Genomic DNA, 15396 nt, shown 5'->3' on the forward strand with positions numbered 1-15396 from the left:
TGCTGTTCCCTTTTCATTTTTCGAACACACACACACACACACACACACACACACACACACACACACACACACACACACACACATTGATTGAGTGATTTGGTGCTATGTTCTTCTTGAATGTGTGTTGCTGCAAAGCCTTTTGCTTTACTGACCTGCATCATGGCTCCAGTCGTACCGCATCAGCATCGGTGCGGAGTTCAAGTTGGAAGATGTTGTTTGCTATAAGAATTGAGAAGGCAAAACAAACATTTAGAAAGACATTCCTGATTCGAGCTGAACGTACAAGAATGTGGGAATGAGGCTCTCTGAGCTCCACACGCCACAAACCTGACTGCAGTGTGATCCAGAGCTGCTCCCGAACATCCACACTGGTGTGATTTAAGATGGTGGACATGGGCGGATGATGTCAGTGACCCTGACAGCATGAAATGGCCGTAGCTCAACAGGTTGTGCTGTCGAGGATGTTTGTAGATGTCATGTGACTATCTTGTTCCATGTGCCCCTTTTTAACTGTGCATGACCGCGTACACGCCCAGTGTCTTGGACTATTTGTATATCTTGTTCCCGAGGTGCCATCAATGTGGGCCAGACTGTAAACCTGCCCACTGGCACTGGTTCATGAGCTGGGGGGGCAGGTAGGAGGGTGGTATGGGGTTTGGCAGACCCTCAGGTGAAGCAATTGGCAGGAGAACCCAAAGTGTTTTTTTTCTTTTTAAATTTTCAGGGGCCAGCTGCCCCCGTGGTTAAAAGGATTACACGGTGGTCTGTGCCTGGCGAAGAGCAGAGGGCTGATTAACAGCGCCACAAGGTTAAAAAGCTCCAGTTAATCAGTGGGGGCGCAGTGGGCTTCACGGCCTCCACTCACCTCCAGGGGGAGAGTGAGATCAGACGCTTCCTGACAGTCTGAGAGACAGCAGAGAAACAGACGGCAGCCGGGATTCACCGATGAAACGAGGCGGAGACACCTGCTAGATGGGCAGAGCTCCGCCTGCTGCCTCCGCACTGGGAGGGGTTTAGGAAAATATTACCTTAAAAACAAAGTCTGTCAACCCTAGAAATCTCAATTATTTATTAAGCATACAATTTTCCAATTGTTTCATAATTTTGGCTTTTTAAACCTCTTAAGTTCTACCTCTGTACCGTTCCTTATAGAAAACAGTTAAAGTCGAAAAAAAATTAATCAAACATCAGAACAATTTTTGCAATCTGTGAACAATTTCAACCCAGCTGGTTGCTATGGAGACAGACTTTAAGCATCAGTCAATCGCCGCCGAGCTTCATGTTAGGAACAGCATCTCGGAGCAGGATCAGAACATGACACGGGACTCAAATAGAACATCCATCTAACTGACACGCGGTGGAAGACAACAATGACGCCTGCTGCCCAGCGAGTGGTCGACAGCAACAAGCCTGCAGCCAGCGAGGAACCAAAAATCTGACAGAGTGCAGAAATGTATTATTTCAGACTGATTCGAGAGGGCAAAAAGAAATTCAGCTGAGGAAATGGTGGCTCTGTTTTCGACTCATAGTTCATTCTGTCTGCTGGTTACAACCGCATCCTTCAGTGCTGACATGGCCTCCCTCAGATCATTCTTTCCGATTTTTCTCTTTAATTCAGTAATTACCTATGTTACAGTAGAAGATGTGGAAATTCATCCAAAGAAGATTTTTAAATTATTTAGGTGACCATTCTAGTGAAGTATTGTATTGTTTTTGTGAAATGTGAAACTATCCATCCAATTTATCGTGCAACAGAGAAAACTGAGAGGAAAAATCCATCCAAGTCAGAAATTGAGTCTCATCCTAAAATGGAGCCGTGGCGAATCAGCTCACCGGGCTCTGGCTCTAATAGAAGAGAAGTCAGGGGGAGAGCTACGGAAAAGCCAGTTTGGCAAAGTCTGCGGATTGGCAGCCTGCAGGGAGCCACGATGGCTTCTCTTACTCCACCGTGCCTATCGACAACTTAAAATGACAACTTCTTCAAAATGTGAATGAGAAGCTCCACAAATATGCCACAGTTATGACAGGTTTTCACAATAATCATGTTCAGATGTCGATGTAGCCTGATGAAGCTGCTCAGATGTTATCTTGAAAAGGAAACTGCAGCTGGCTCCATTTAGAGGAAAATCTAATCTCATCAGATTTAGATAGGAACGCAAAGCCAAAACATACAAAAAAATGTGAATAGTCTGCAAATCTGCAGATTACCGACACGCTTGGGAAACTCAATAGCATTAAAGGAACAGTTTGAGGTTGTTTTTTTTTAATAAATGCATGTGCCTTCTTAATGAGCATGAAATTAGGATGAATTTCCTTGACTTCTGGACACCTTTCAGGAAAATTTGTACTCACATCCATTGTCCGAACAATCTGTTTATACATAAAAATAGACCCCGAAATCCAGGGCGGCGTTTACCAAAGTGTATACTGCATTAATGAATGACATGCTACATGGTTTGATACAACATAAACATGTCAAAGTAAAGTCAATATTAACCAAAGGACATTTGGCTCCATTTCATACTCTAATATACAAGTATTTGTGAAACAAATTTGCATAACTTCTCCCAAAAAAATGTTTGTATATTTCCAGGCTTGACATGACTGTGCGAACCCTGCATGTAGCCACGGCTAGCCTAGCCTTGCATAAAAACAAGGGAATATGAAGGAACAAGAGAAAATCAGAGACACAGCTGCACAACCAGTGGTCTTGCCCCCTGCAGGACACCATAAAGAATGCAGGCATGAATCATCAGAGGAGGCTTCATCGACCTCTTTTATACAGTCCACGCCAGTGCCAGGCTAGCTGAGCTAAGCTAACTATCCCCTGCTTTAAGCTTCATTTTGAACTCACAGACATGCAGGTGTTTTCAGACTTGTCCCTTATAGCAGGAAAGATAATAAGCGTGTTTCCCTAAACGTCCCACTATCCCTCTCACAGAGGAGCTGTTGTAATGAAGCGGAGGGCTCTTAATGGACCCCAAGCTGACTAAAATGATAAATAGTCACCATTAACACCAATTAGCACCGCAGGGTCACCTTGGCTCTGAAATCTAGGCAATTTGAGTCAGTTACTTCAGGAGAAATTAGACCTGACGTCAAAGTCTGACTAATCCCGCTGAAGTCATTTGAAATATTACCGAAGTGAATTGGCAGAGAGGCAGACCCCAAGAGACCGAGTGGGTTTTTACATTTGTTTGTTTTGTAAGTCTGCAGAGACCCTGATTGCTTCATTCAATGAAGTCTGGCGTGGTGATTGATGAAAGGACACAAAAGAGCTTGCGGGAAAAAAATTGCCAAAAAATATGAGGACAGACAGATACTACACCCAGATGTGATCATTTAACAACTCTCTCTTGGAAAAAAAGAAGTCTTTTTGGAAAATCTTCCCGGATGATTGCGGTTGTAATTATTTGCTGCCACTCAAACAGTGAGGAGTGTAAGTTGGAGCAGGTGCTGACATCCGTAATGAGACCCTGCTAGTTCATCCTGAAGATTCTGGAAAAACATTTTTTATGGTGTGTCTTTGCATCAGGACAATGTCATGCCAAAAAGAAACGGCCATAGAGCTGAAATCGGGAACTAAGGGAGCAGGTGCGGCACAGGGAGGGACAACTGAGAGCATTTTTACTGATTTAGGACATTTCATCTGCTTTGGCCTTCACTGCTGACATGATTTACGAACTATAATAAGTCTAATAATAATAAATTACTTCACAAACTACCTGTCAATATAATAATGACTAGATTAGTTTCGAAGTTGGCCCTACAATTGTAGGAACAGGTCATTTTATATGTAATCAAATCTTGCATAATAGTTGATCATGATGTTCTATGAATTCATACAGATTGACTTTCTTATTTCCTCTGCCAAGGAGATAATGTGCATTTGTCTTTCTCTCTGTCAGCAGAATAATTTTTTTGTTACAAAAGTTGTGGTGGAATTTTTGTTGTGGTTGATGATAGAGCTTACGCTGAGAAATGATTGGATATGGAATAGATCTGGAGCCGAACTGATATCATATCAAGTTTGCAGGGTTGCTTCCTCTCCGAGTTCCCTCCACTTTTGAACAAGTGGCAGAAAAATATCACTGACAACACTCACATATTAGGACCTTTGAGTTTACATGGAAGATGGTGAGCAAATTATTTAGACTTCCAACAGGTAACATCCGTTATCATTCATTTAAAAGGCATGTCTCTGTCTCCTGGTTGATTCAAGTCCAATATTTACTCGGCATTGGTCCTGCAAGCGGTCTCTTACACAGGTAAATGACCCGCTGTGGTCATCAGCTGGTTGATTGTGTAAACTGGGAATGAACGATTAAGGTTCACAGCTGCTTGGTGTTGTCAGAAAAAAACACTGTTAGAGCAGTGAGAGTGAACCAAAACAGTCAATTTTGCAACCAAACTGCTAGAAAACCCCCTGAAATCTTCTACCAAACCAAGGAGAGCTGAAGAACTGGGCCTTCATTATTTGAAGTGTCACGAAGGACCTTTATCTGCCTCAAAGACGATCAGAAAGCAGGTGAAAATCTTGTGTTTGCTGACATCCAATAGTGACAAAACATCCATGGTGATTGCAGTTCAGGCTGCATTAGAAGATAGTTTTTGGTACGCCTACAATCCACCCAGATTTGACGTCTAATCACCTTAAAGCCTGGCTTTGGCCTTTGCAGATGTGTTTAATTAGTCTGACCTTCTTGTCTTATCCCCTGCAGAGTCTCGCCACCTGGGAGACGGACAACAAGATCCGCTGTCATCAGACCCTGGTGGATGGTGATGGACCTAAAACCTACTGGACCCGGGAGCTGAATGGGGATGAGCTCATACTGGTGAGAGCGCAGCAATGACTCATCGTCTGATGGACAAAAAAAAAAAAAAAAAAAAATTCACGACACAGACGAAAAAAATCGAACACATTTCTTCTTGGGCTGAGGCTTTTGGTTGTCCCAAGTCAAAATAAAAATGGAGATAATCCTGCCTCGGTGTGGACAGAAACACCAGAGAGGCTGATAAATCTGTATGTTACTCAGCTCGTTTTAACAGCGACTCAGAAGACATCAGATGCATTAAAATGGGCTTTTCAAGCAGTGAGTTTGAGAAATGGTTAATGACATGAGACAGAGAGAGCATGAAGTCGCCCCGGAGATTCATTGATAAAGGAAATGAGAGAAGCTGAATCCCAAGGAGTCCGCCTTTCATCCACCCCGCGGAGAGATCTTAGAGGAGAACAAGAGGAGTTGCTACGCTGACGAGGCAGTAATACCCTCCTGCATCTAGCCAGATTAATATGGGCAGCAGTCAATGGGTCTAAAGCCCCTTGGAGGATGAGCAGGGGAGCAGTCCAAGACCAACGGACCGGATGGATGAAGAATTCTCAGGAACTCTTTCCCCTCTCAGCGCTCCCACACTCGGCTTTGTTGTTCCTTGTAGGATGAGTGTGGAAAAGCTTGAAGCAACAATGTAGTGCAGGCTGTTTGCATAACATAAAGTCCAGAAGGGAGCGGAAACAGCTTTAATGTCGACATAATCACATCCTTCATGATTAAATCATATCTCACCGCTGGAAGCTCCTCCAGAGAAATGAAATCTGGTTGTTTGGGTGATAAAAGCAGAGTCTAAAGCGACTCTGGTGACATTTCAGTCAGCCTGCCCTGGAGGAGCTGAAGCATTCCCACTCTTAACGGAGATTGATCGGTCCGTCTGCTCTTTTCACCTCAGCCGTCCCCGCCGTCACACCCTCCAGCCCTCAGAAAGATCACGCTGCTGCTAACAGTCCTGATTCTGACCTTTCACACTTGCATCAACGCCCCCCCCCCCCCCAGAAAAAAAAACAAGAAACTGCATGGAGCCACGTTCTTCCATCACTTGATAGAAATGAAAGAAAACTATACAGAAGGTGCACGTTTGAACACGTTGCCATGACAACAATAAGAAGTAAATCTGAGTTGTGAGGAACGTCAGCTACACTGATTCAGTCAGATTTTGATCTGATTGGTTCCCGCCCACCAACATCAGGCACTACGATGAACGTCTGCAATGACAAACGCTTGTAGTGTGACTTCATCTTTTTTTCCTCTGGGAACAAGACTGGTAACAACACACGCGCAGCCTCTTCTGCTGCAGCCATGATTGACACTGCTTGACCCGCCTCCCTGATGACCTATGAACTTGTGCACGGCCGAAAATGATGTCATGACGACAGCATACAACGATAGGTCGGGATCACAGTTTGTGCGTCGATCAGCTAAAACGGGATTAGAATTCATAGTGTTGTCTGACATAGCGGCGTTGTCACAGACACCAAAATCATGTCGCCAGCCATAATTACTGTGGTCAACTTCACACGTACAGTTCTTGGAATCTGTATCCAGGCCACAGATTTAAAGGGAGATGTTATGCATCCCTGTATTTTATATTCTCACTGTGTAATTCACAGATTGAAAATCAAGCAGCATGGATGTTAAAGCTGGGGGCAAAGATACAATGACATGGCTACACGGGGGCAGTGTACCTGGGGGGCTCCGCCAGAGGGACATGAGTCACTGTTGTAACCGGAATGGCAAAAAGCAAAAACAAACAACACCTAAACCTGAATTGTATCCGTTTCCACAAAAGGCCCCTGACACTCAGAGACAACCTAACAATAGCAGAAGATTTGGTGAAGCAAATCACAATGCGACTGGCTGATTACCTTTGGCAGTTCACACTGTAAGTGGGACACATTTCCATACAATTTGCACTTTCCGGTTAGTCGGTTTAGTCGAGTGAAAAATTGTGTGGATTTTTCTTCATCAGCCCAAAAATGAGAATGGAAAATGACGGAACACGAAGAGGCCGTATTCTCTCTTCGCTCTTGAGATATGAAGCAGTGTCTTGTGGTTTCATCATCTACGTGTTGCTGTTCAGATTTCTACAAGTAGCGTTCAATACAGAGTGCAACTAACAAAAAATATTCTCTAAGTTTTCAAGGAACAGAATCAGAAGCTCATTCACTCTCGTTTCATTCTTAACATTTTCTGCATGCTGAATAAAGTTCGACTGAACGTCAGGTGGCTAAAATTCATAATTATATTTGATCTTTCCCACAGACTTTTGGGGCAGATGATGTAGTGTGCACACGGATCTATGTTCGGGAATGAAGGTCGGCCTTCCATCGGGACAAGGGAACTCATTTGGACCAGAAGCCCAACTACAGTTCGTCATGCTAACACATTTGCTAAGTATCCTGTGCGATCTCTCTGCATCAGTCTGCATAGTCTCAACATACCATAGTGACATCTCTGTAACCGTGTTAATCGTAGTAAGTGTTGTGTCTGCAGCTGGCCATCTCAGTGTCCATGTCTGCAATCCTGGTATCTGCTAGTTTTTGTAGGATTTAGTCCAGTTTCATCGGTGAAGTATTGACGTTCAATGACAGAAAACAATAAAACATGAGAGAAACCGTGTCAGAGCCTCTTTCTTTGTGACATCAAGTGTTTCCTCATATGTCTGGAATGTTATGATGAATGGGAGCAGGGGGAGGAATTCAGGATTGCCGGAACTTAAAGCTTTCGCAAAGCTGACAAAAAAAACAAATCTGTAACATGACGCTGATCATTTGAAAAAAAAAATGGAGGATGGCTTAATGTCTCAGACCAGATCTGTCCAGTCCTTTTACACATTCCATCACTAAGCCACAAGAACCCCAATCCTCTGATGAAATTGGATGCACTTCTTTAAAACTCCAAAGTGCCTCTTTAAAAAAAAAAATCCCCACATCCAGCCTTCCGCTCTCCTCCTCTGTTCGCTCTGTTTCTCCCCAGACTCCTCTGACAGACACGACTTTGTTTCTGATGCAGCTCTGAAGCAGCAAGATGAAAGAGAGAAGGCTAGAGAGGCTGCTGCAAATACAGGCATCATCGTCTTGTGGCTGCCGCGTCAGCTGCACACTTAACGTGAGTCATCGTTTACAAGGAGACGGATGAGCGTGAAAGGTCTTTATGTTGCATGATAGGTTTTGGGATTCTAAGACAAATAGATGAGAGGTAGAAAGGAGGACGGTTGCCCCCCGTGTGACTGGTCCCGAGGGTCTGTCATGTGGAGGTGAAGGTTGTTGGAAGGAGCTGACACACTGATGCTGTGGTCACTCTGTCTACCTGACCTCTTTTGCTTCACTAGCCTCTCTAACGTGATTGCTCGGTGGTCTTCTCTGCCCCTCTTCTCACCAACAAGGTGGTCAGTCGGGAGGCAGAGAAGCAGTAAGTGAAGACGTAGTGTTGGTGGGCATGAAGGTCTCATAAAAAGAGGAGCGTGGAAATGACGTGAATAATTCTTTAAAAGCCACCAGAGAGGGCAGATTTGTCATAGCGCCACCAAGTGGTTGTTTTAGTTTCTTTGCCTGTCCAACAGATCCATCTCACATTAGGTGATTGGGATTAGGACTGGTGATTGGTCACTGTGAAGACTGAGTTTTTGTTCAACTGTTACCATGGCGAGGTGGCAAATTTATCCATGAATCTCCGTGATCACCATGAACCCCATGATCACATCTACTGGTTACAGGAAATAAGTTTGAAGGAACGATCATTTGCTTTACATCACGTTTACACTGTGTTGTATTCTCATGATGTACACCACGTGTAGTAAGTATGTGTTTTCTAGCATCACCTAGTGGACACAAGAAGTAATATTTGTATTACAGTGCACGCAGTAGTCTGCTCTTTCATGGAAAATTCAAATATCATCAGGTTTCACGTCCCTCCCATGAATACATTCATGAACATGCATGTAGTTTAACCCTCCTCTTTGAAGAAAGAGTTTGTCAATGCTTAAAACACGAGACGGAGATAAATAAAATAAAATGAATCCTCTCGTGGTTGAACACTACCTAACACTGGATTTTCGAGTCTGGGATTCAGTTTTCCAGACTTCTGGGTATAAAACTCTTTCGCCTTGACAGATATTTCTGTCTTCCGTCCTTTATTGCAGTAGCATTGCAGTGCTGCTCAGGCACTAATTTACTGTTTGGCTGCATGAGCCTGCGTGCACTACAGCCATACAAATCCTTCCGTTGGAAAACTATCCAAGACACATCCCCCAAGCAGGTGCACAACACACAAGGATATGGTTCGGGCCCCTCAGCTTTTCTACAGTGAAATGTGTGGTGGCCCCAGTGGTCAGAAGCCTTGGCTGGGACAACGGTCCTGTACTCCGGGTGGATATGGCAAGAAAAGTGGCACAACATCAAAAACAAAAAGCAAATCTGTCTCTGCCCTTCATGGCTGCCAGGGATTAAAAGGTTGTCCTTTCAACATTTGGCCTTGAGAAGACCAACACAGTGGCTCGGTGACTGTTCCCATCCCTCAACGCCAAGGCTGCTGGGACGAGTCTATACCACCCTGCTTTTTGACCTGGTATCCCCTGAAAGAATAAGTTTCCTCCTGACTGCACCACAATGCTGCGGGAAGCAAGAGCCAGGGCGTGCGCCCGCTGTGATGTTAATTTAATGACGAGCTGCTGTTCAGATGGCAGGTCCAAACAGCTGAATGAGGGGATTGTTGGGTTTTTGCCCCATTTGTGGGGAAGGGGCCCCATCTTCCCATCTCACTGAACAGTGGAACCTCTGTGAGTACAGTGGAGTACAGCGCCGCTTCCTAAAGACGCAAAAACAAAAGTTTCCTTCCTTGTCTCAATTAGTGCAGGCTTTAAAAGAAATCCCAGTCTATGTTCTTAGTCTTGCGGTCGAGTCGGGCTCATTGTGAGACCACTCTCCTGAATCAAGCGGGAACGCGGCGCCAACATTGAGGTCAATCAGGGAGATCTGGGTTAGAGCAAAAAAAAAAAAAAACAACAAAACAAAACAAAACATAACATAATGACAAGAAAATTAATAGAAGTTTTAAGATACATGCATTTCAATGACGAAAAATGTGAATAAAAGATTTCATGTGAAAGGGAAAGAAAAGTAAGAATAGTTAATGAATTACGAACAAAGGAAGGAAAATACATATTCAAAAATAATCAAATAAATATGCAACAGGAGCTATGGAAGTTAGCCTGAATGTTTAAATCTGGCACATTTACATAACTTTAGTGCTTGTGTTAATAAATGTGATCGGTCCCTTAAAAAAAAAAAAATACAATCACAAACCTGATTCCCCATTAACCATTTCACATTGTGCTCATTTGAAAGTCTTGGTCACCAAACCTCTGTGACTGCCAGTGTGACATTTATGAGCACTTTCAGATGTAATTTATCTGAACTTGGAGCTAATGTTTATAGATCAAAGGCTCATAATTGTCCCATAAAGAATTACCTAAACTATTTACTGAATATTACTAAATGAAAGTGGTATCCAAGAACCAAACATCGGCTTGTCATTTTGGAGCTTAATTGCCTCAAAAACATCAGAAATGCAAATAATTGCACATGTATTTAACCTGGCAGATGGTGCTGACCAACCCTCCGTGCTGGAGAAGTTTTAAAGCCCATTAACTTACATCAGTTGGAAAGATTGATAAGGTCAGTTCAGCCAAGTGTGTGTGTGTGTGTGTGTGTGTGTGTGTGTGTGTGTGTGTGTGTGTGTGTGTGTGTGTGTGTGTATGTGTGTGTAGAGGGTTGCAGTCACATTAAATTACCCAGTGAGCTTTGTGCCTCTAATGTCCCTAACGACTTTCATCTTGTGATATATTGAGTCCCCTGTAGGTCTTGATAAATGGCTGTTTGGGGAGGGGGACACAGCTCTCTGGCAGCAGTCTGCATGGACGCCTGTTAGGCCTATAAAACACAAGTGAGAAGAGGAGGGGAGCAGAGAAATAATACGGCATCAACAGCTACTTAATATACATGCAATAATGCACCCGCACTTTAGGTGAGAGCAAACCACCTTCCCCCTGAATGCACATATTTCTCTGAGTTTTAGGTTTTAGGTTGGATTTCTTCCTCAGAGCCTACTTCAGCAGGGAATGACTTGAAGAGAACCAGAATTTTTTTTTTTCTCAAGTTATTTTGACAACTCCTCCTCTGGGGTATTCAAGAGTACTCCTACCAACAAAAACAAGTGTACTGCATACAAGCACACTGCATCTGTGATAGCAGAGGACACAGTAACAGTCCTGAGTAGGATGGGAGAGTTTGATTCATGTCACATTCCCTCACAATCACTCGCTCATTCATTTTTTTTTACCCAACACAACAAACTAGTGCACTGGCCAAAGAAACACTCGTCACTACAGCAGCACACGGCAACAAAATACACATGACTTCACTCATTTTATACTGGGAGTTTGGTTTGTAAATGTCCTAATCTACTCGCATCCATCCATCCTACCGTCTGCACACAACTTCAGAACACTTCAAGTGAATGGAGACCAGTTACACGTGTAACCCCCCCCCCCCCCCCCCCCCCACACACACACACCAAAACCTAGAAAAACATAAAAAGCATCCAAGGCTAAAACACGGTAACCTTCCATTGGTGCACACAATCGGCGGTGGTGGTGGGTGGGTGGGTGGGGGGGGGGGGTAGATAATTATGACTGTATTTCAATTTGGATGAACCAACCCTTGAAGAGCAACGAGCAGAGGAAACATTTAATCTGGAAACTCCTTTTATCCGTGCAAATGACAATCAACGCTCCAGACTTTGATTAAATCAAGATTAAAACGGGCAGCTTCATAGTTTTAGCACGGCTCAATGCTGCAGATCCCTACTCAGGCACATAAACACAGTGCTTTCTGTCCATCGCTGTGATGACATCACTGTTGCACAGTCAGAGTTGACATCGGAGGAGGAGGAAGGTAAAGCAAATATGCCATTAAATGGCAAAAACAGTTCTGGGACACACTTTTTTTCTTGCCAGCTGAAGTTGCTGGTGCTGAGCATGTAAAATTGACTTTTCAGCACAGGAGCTTGCAGCGGTTATGTAAGAGTGCCAGACTTCACTAATCCTTTTATAGAGGAGAGGAGCCTGCAGGGTAGCGCTCGCTCCTTCATCATCATCATCATCATCAAGACAAATCAGCCTCTCAACCAGATATCCCAGCTGGGCTCAGGAAAGCTCTTCTGCACACTTCACATAGACAAAACTGTCACTGCGGTTGACATCACCTGCAGTTGGGACAGATGAGTCATGTGAGGAAGATTAAGGTATGAATAGTTATGCTGATTCATGCTCCCTCTCATGTTATAATCCATTCTAAAAATACTCAAATTTGGAGTAATCTGCCCTTATTCAGTGTTGCAGACATCCTGAAGACCGATCACCTGCCTACACCTGAATGCTGCCAACGTCCCAGGAACAAACCCTCAGTCACTGAGTTGCTTTTACTGCTCAGAGAGTTAAAGCACATGCTGAATTTTGAATGGTCAAACCTCCCGCTTCTCCACATGCACGAACAAATAACTGAAAGCAACGTGGCCACCCTCTGCGAGTTAATTGCTCCGCTCTGAGAGTGCCAAGGCCTCCAAGCTTGAGGGACAATGCCGACCCTGTAGCTGTGACAATAGCCCTGTTCTCTGAGTCAGAAGTTGCAGAAGCACCGGCATTAGAGAGCTGAAAGCTGGAAGCTCAGGAGTGTGTACTACATGGAAGTAATCATGCAGAAGGGCTTTTTTTTGGGTGGGTGGGGGGGCACCCTCTATTCCCCCTCAGCCAGTGCCGCCTTTGAGGGACTCATTGTCAGTGCTGCATGTGGGAGGTATGGAGGGCTCTGCTGGCAAGTGTCGGCCTCACTTTTCCGGGTCAGGACCTCAGCGCTGTGATGGCCAAGTGGGGAAAAGTGTTTGCCTTTGAGTTGGGGGTCTGAAATGTTCAGGCATGTGTGGTGGGTTTGGGACATCTGACATGGTCACTGTGCAGAAACGCCAGTTCCAGTTTAGTCCAAACATTTGCAACAAGAACTTCTTGCAGCGTGCCGGTGTGCAACGTTGTGAAACCTGACAGTTTACACCACCAGATCAGACAGTGTATCGTTTATCACCGGAGACGTGAGCAGCTCGGTTACAGCCGGCTGGAGTCGAGGTGAAACGGGTCAGTTTACCCTGCTGCAACTTTCCCTGCAACTGTTTTGTCTGGTCATGAATCTTTGATGTAAACTGGCCTCAACACTTCCAATCTCATCCGGAGCCAAAGAGACCTGCTAGATACTATAAACAAGGAGCAGTTCATACCGTTCAAGAGGAAAAAGAAATCATGAGCAAACACATTTTGATGGTTGTAAAGAATCAGTTTCACATTTTCTTCAATGGGTTATTAAACTTTATGAGGGATTTCAGAGCATTTGTGTCAATTGTCCCACATAGTGAGACAAGGTGCCACTCTAATCGACTCAGGCTTTAAAGAATTAAACCTCAGCCACAGGCAGGGGTCGAGCTCAAGTGCAGGTTAACCTGTTTCCCTCGTGACTCCCCACACAACGTCAACACAAACTAAACATGAAGTTACAAGGTGTACTGCACACCTGGAAGGTGTCAGTGTCATCCAAATGCTTATTTTTCAAATAGAAACAGAAGTCCAAAGCAACTTTCTTCACTACATTAAAGTTAAGCTGAAGTCAAAGCGCGGCTCAAAACAAGCATGTAAACGTTGAAATTTGATAAACGAGGATCATGTTGCCAAACAATAATTTAAATAGAAATGCAACCCATGACTTCCCCGGTCACTTCATATCCTCAAGCATGAATTGTCTTGTTATTGTACATTGTTCCCTCCAACTAAATATATCAATACTAATATTAATAATAATAAAGTAAGGCCATATCAAACACTGGATCATCTCCATTGTTCATGTTGGACAGACTCAGACTTCAGTGTTGCAGACACACATCGTCACACCCACGTTTGGTTGGTTGAAAGCTGGTCATCCTACTTTCAAGACACCAATCAAACTGGTGATTTATGATGTCATCCTTCACCGCTGTCTTGCTTCAGTGACACCATAAACACATGACACAGATCCCTCTAAGAGCCCGTGATAATCTGGAAGCAATGTATGTCACGCCCCCTCTTACCTGATCATGTGGCTCCCTCGTGCTTGTGCCATTGTTACACTGAACTAGTGAACGTTTGGGGCTTTACATTTCAAGGCAACGAAGCAGAAAATCACTGCAGGGAATTTGGAATAAAGATGCCATATTTCTCCATGACAAAGTATTCAAACTAGGAAACTCTCATTATTGTACAATCCTCTTTTTGAGGAGGAAAAGAACAAATTGTCTCCTGTGAGCTTATTGTGACTTTTGTTTGCAGGAACAGGAAAACTTTTGGAGAATACTTTAGCATTGCTCAGCCTCTGTATGTCAATATCATTGGTCACTTTCAGGTGGATCAGGCTGTATTTGCACGACCACATAAGCTTTGGTCTTTAAAACTGTTCACGTGACTCGTGGATGGAGTGAGGGCTCCCTCTGCAGGACAAGAGGGGAATAGTTTGCTCTTAAAACTGCTTTGGGAACAGTTGTGCTGTCCCAGGAGTGGATGTATATATATTTGTTTTTAGATTCTGTTCTTGAGTGAGTTAAGCTAATTGCCGTTTTAAATGCCAGGAATATTAATGTAGGACAATGTGGAGCACAGTTTAAATTTGTTCTGGTATCATTTTCTTCCCCTCCAAAAATATTACGGAAGGTGCAACTGCTGTACCGAGGATACATCATGCAGCAGGAAGCTTGTGATGGATGGACAGACGCAGCGGAGGTGGAAACGGCCACCTGCAAATAGAAAAGTGTAATTTTTTTCATACGTGAATCGACTCATTTGACATCCGTGATAATGGACTTAAATCCTGAGAACTTTTAGTTGAAAAAGGGCTGTTTAACTTCTGAGGCCTGTGGAAGCAGGACATTGAAAATGTGGATGCAGCATTATTAAACGTGTGTGTGTGTGTGTGTGTTTAAATACATGTTTTTGTTATGCAAAGTACTGTAACCTCAGGTGTCCCTGAATACATGATCACATCATGCGACTTGAGTTCAAGGGTGCAAGATAATATCAGGTCATCAACGGTACCAGCAGATATTGGTGTTTTTTTTAGTACACTGCTATGGCTCCGATGGTTTGTGTGTGTGTGTGTGTATATATCAGCCCTATTTTTGAGGAGGAGACATGTATGTTGAAAAGCTTTTCCAGCTCTTTGCAATTGAACCAAAACATTTCTTTTCCTGATTCACAAGGTTAACGTGTCAAACAGTACGTACAAAATGTGAAAACCATATAAACTTGTACTTTTATAGACATCGACGTCTGTAATTATCAGCTATCATTCACCAAGACATCAAATATCTTGCATCCATACTTGTATCGTGTATGTATGATGGCGTTTCCACTTCAGTTTGATGAGGAGCGAGCGAGCGAGCAGGACGCGCGGCCTCTGAACTGAGTCGTGGAGATACTTAGACAGACGTGCTGTCC

At 43.8% G+C, this 15396-nt stretch overlaps 1 protein-coding gene and 2 long non-coding RNA genes across 3 annotated transcripts in view; 1 reads left to right on the forward strand and 2 right to left on the reverse strand.

The window, feature by feature from the left end:
- Positions 1 to 379, reverse strand: part of LOC147259290 (uncharacterized) — a 7747-nt gene extending 7368 nt beyond the window's left edge. Inside the window, exons 1-2 of the long non-coding RNA XR_015116848.1 lie at positions 328 to 379; positions 153 to 219 (exon numbers count right to left, since the gene is read on the reverse strand). This is a non-coding gene — a long non-coding RNA (uncharacterized LOC147259290). The remainder of the gene's footprint in view (positions 1 to 152; positions 220 to 327) is intronic.
- crabp1a (cellular retinoic acid binding protein 1a) overlaps positions 1 to 7451 on the forward strand; it is a 17137-nt gene extending 9686 nt beyond the window's left edge. Inside the window, exons 3-4 of the mRNA XM_086207895.1 lie at positions 4722 to 4835; positions 7095 to 7451. Coding sequence (XP_086064021.1) covers positions 4722 to 4835; positions 7095 to 7145 — 165 coding nt within the window. The 3' untranslated portion in view covers positions 7146 to 7451. The remainder of the gene's footprint in view (positions 1 to 4721; positions 4836 to 7094) is intronic.
- Positions 4656 to 15371, reverse strand: LOC147259291 (uncharacterized). The gene is made up of 3 exons (XR_015116849.1): positions 15281 to 15371; positions 10624 to 10762; positions 4656 to 4861 (listed from the first exon to the last, which is right to left on the reverse strand). It is a non-coding gene; the product is annotated as an uncharacterized LOC147259291 (long non-coding RNA).
- Positions 15372 to 15396: the final 25 nt, after the last annotated feature.

The sequence above is a fragment of the Aulostomus chinensis genome, chromosome 7 (assembly GCF_037954235.1).
Source record: "Aulostomus chinensis isolate RoL2024-O1b breed Wild chromosome 7, RoL_Achi_v1.0, whole genome shotgun sequence".
In the NCBI taxonomy this organism is placed as follows: domain Eukaryota; kingdom Metazoa; phylum Chordata; class Actinopteri; order Syngnathiformes; family Aulostomidae; genus Aulostomus; species Aulostomus chinensis.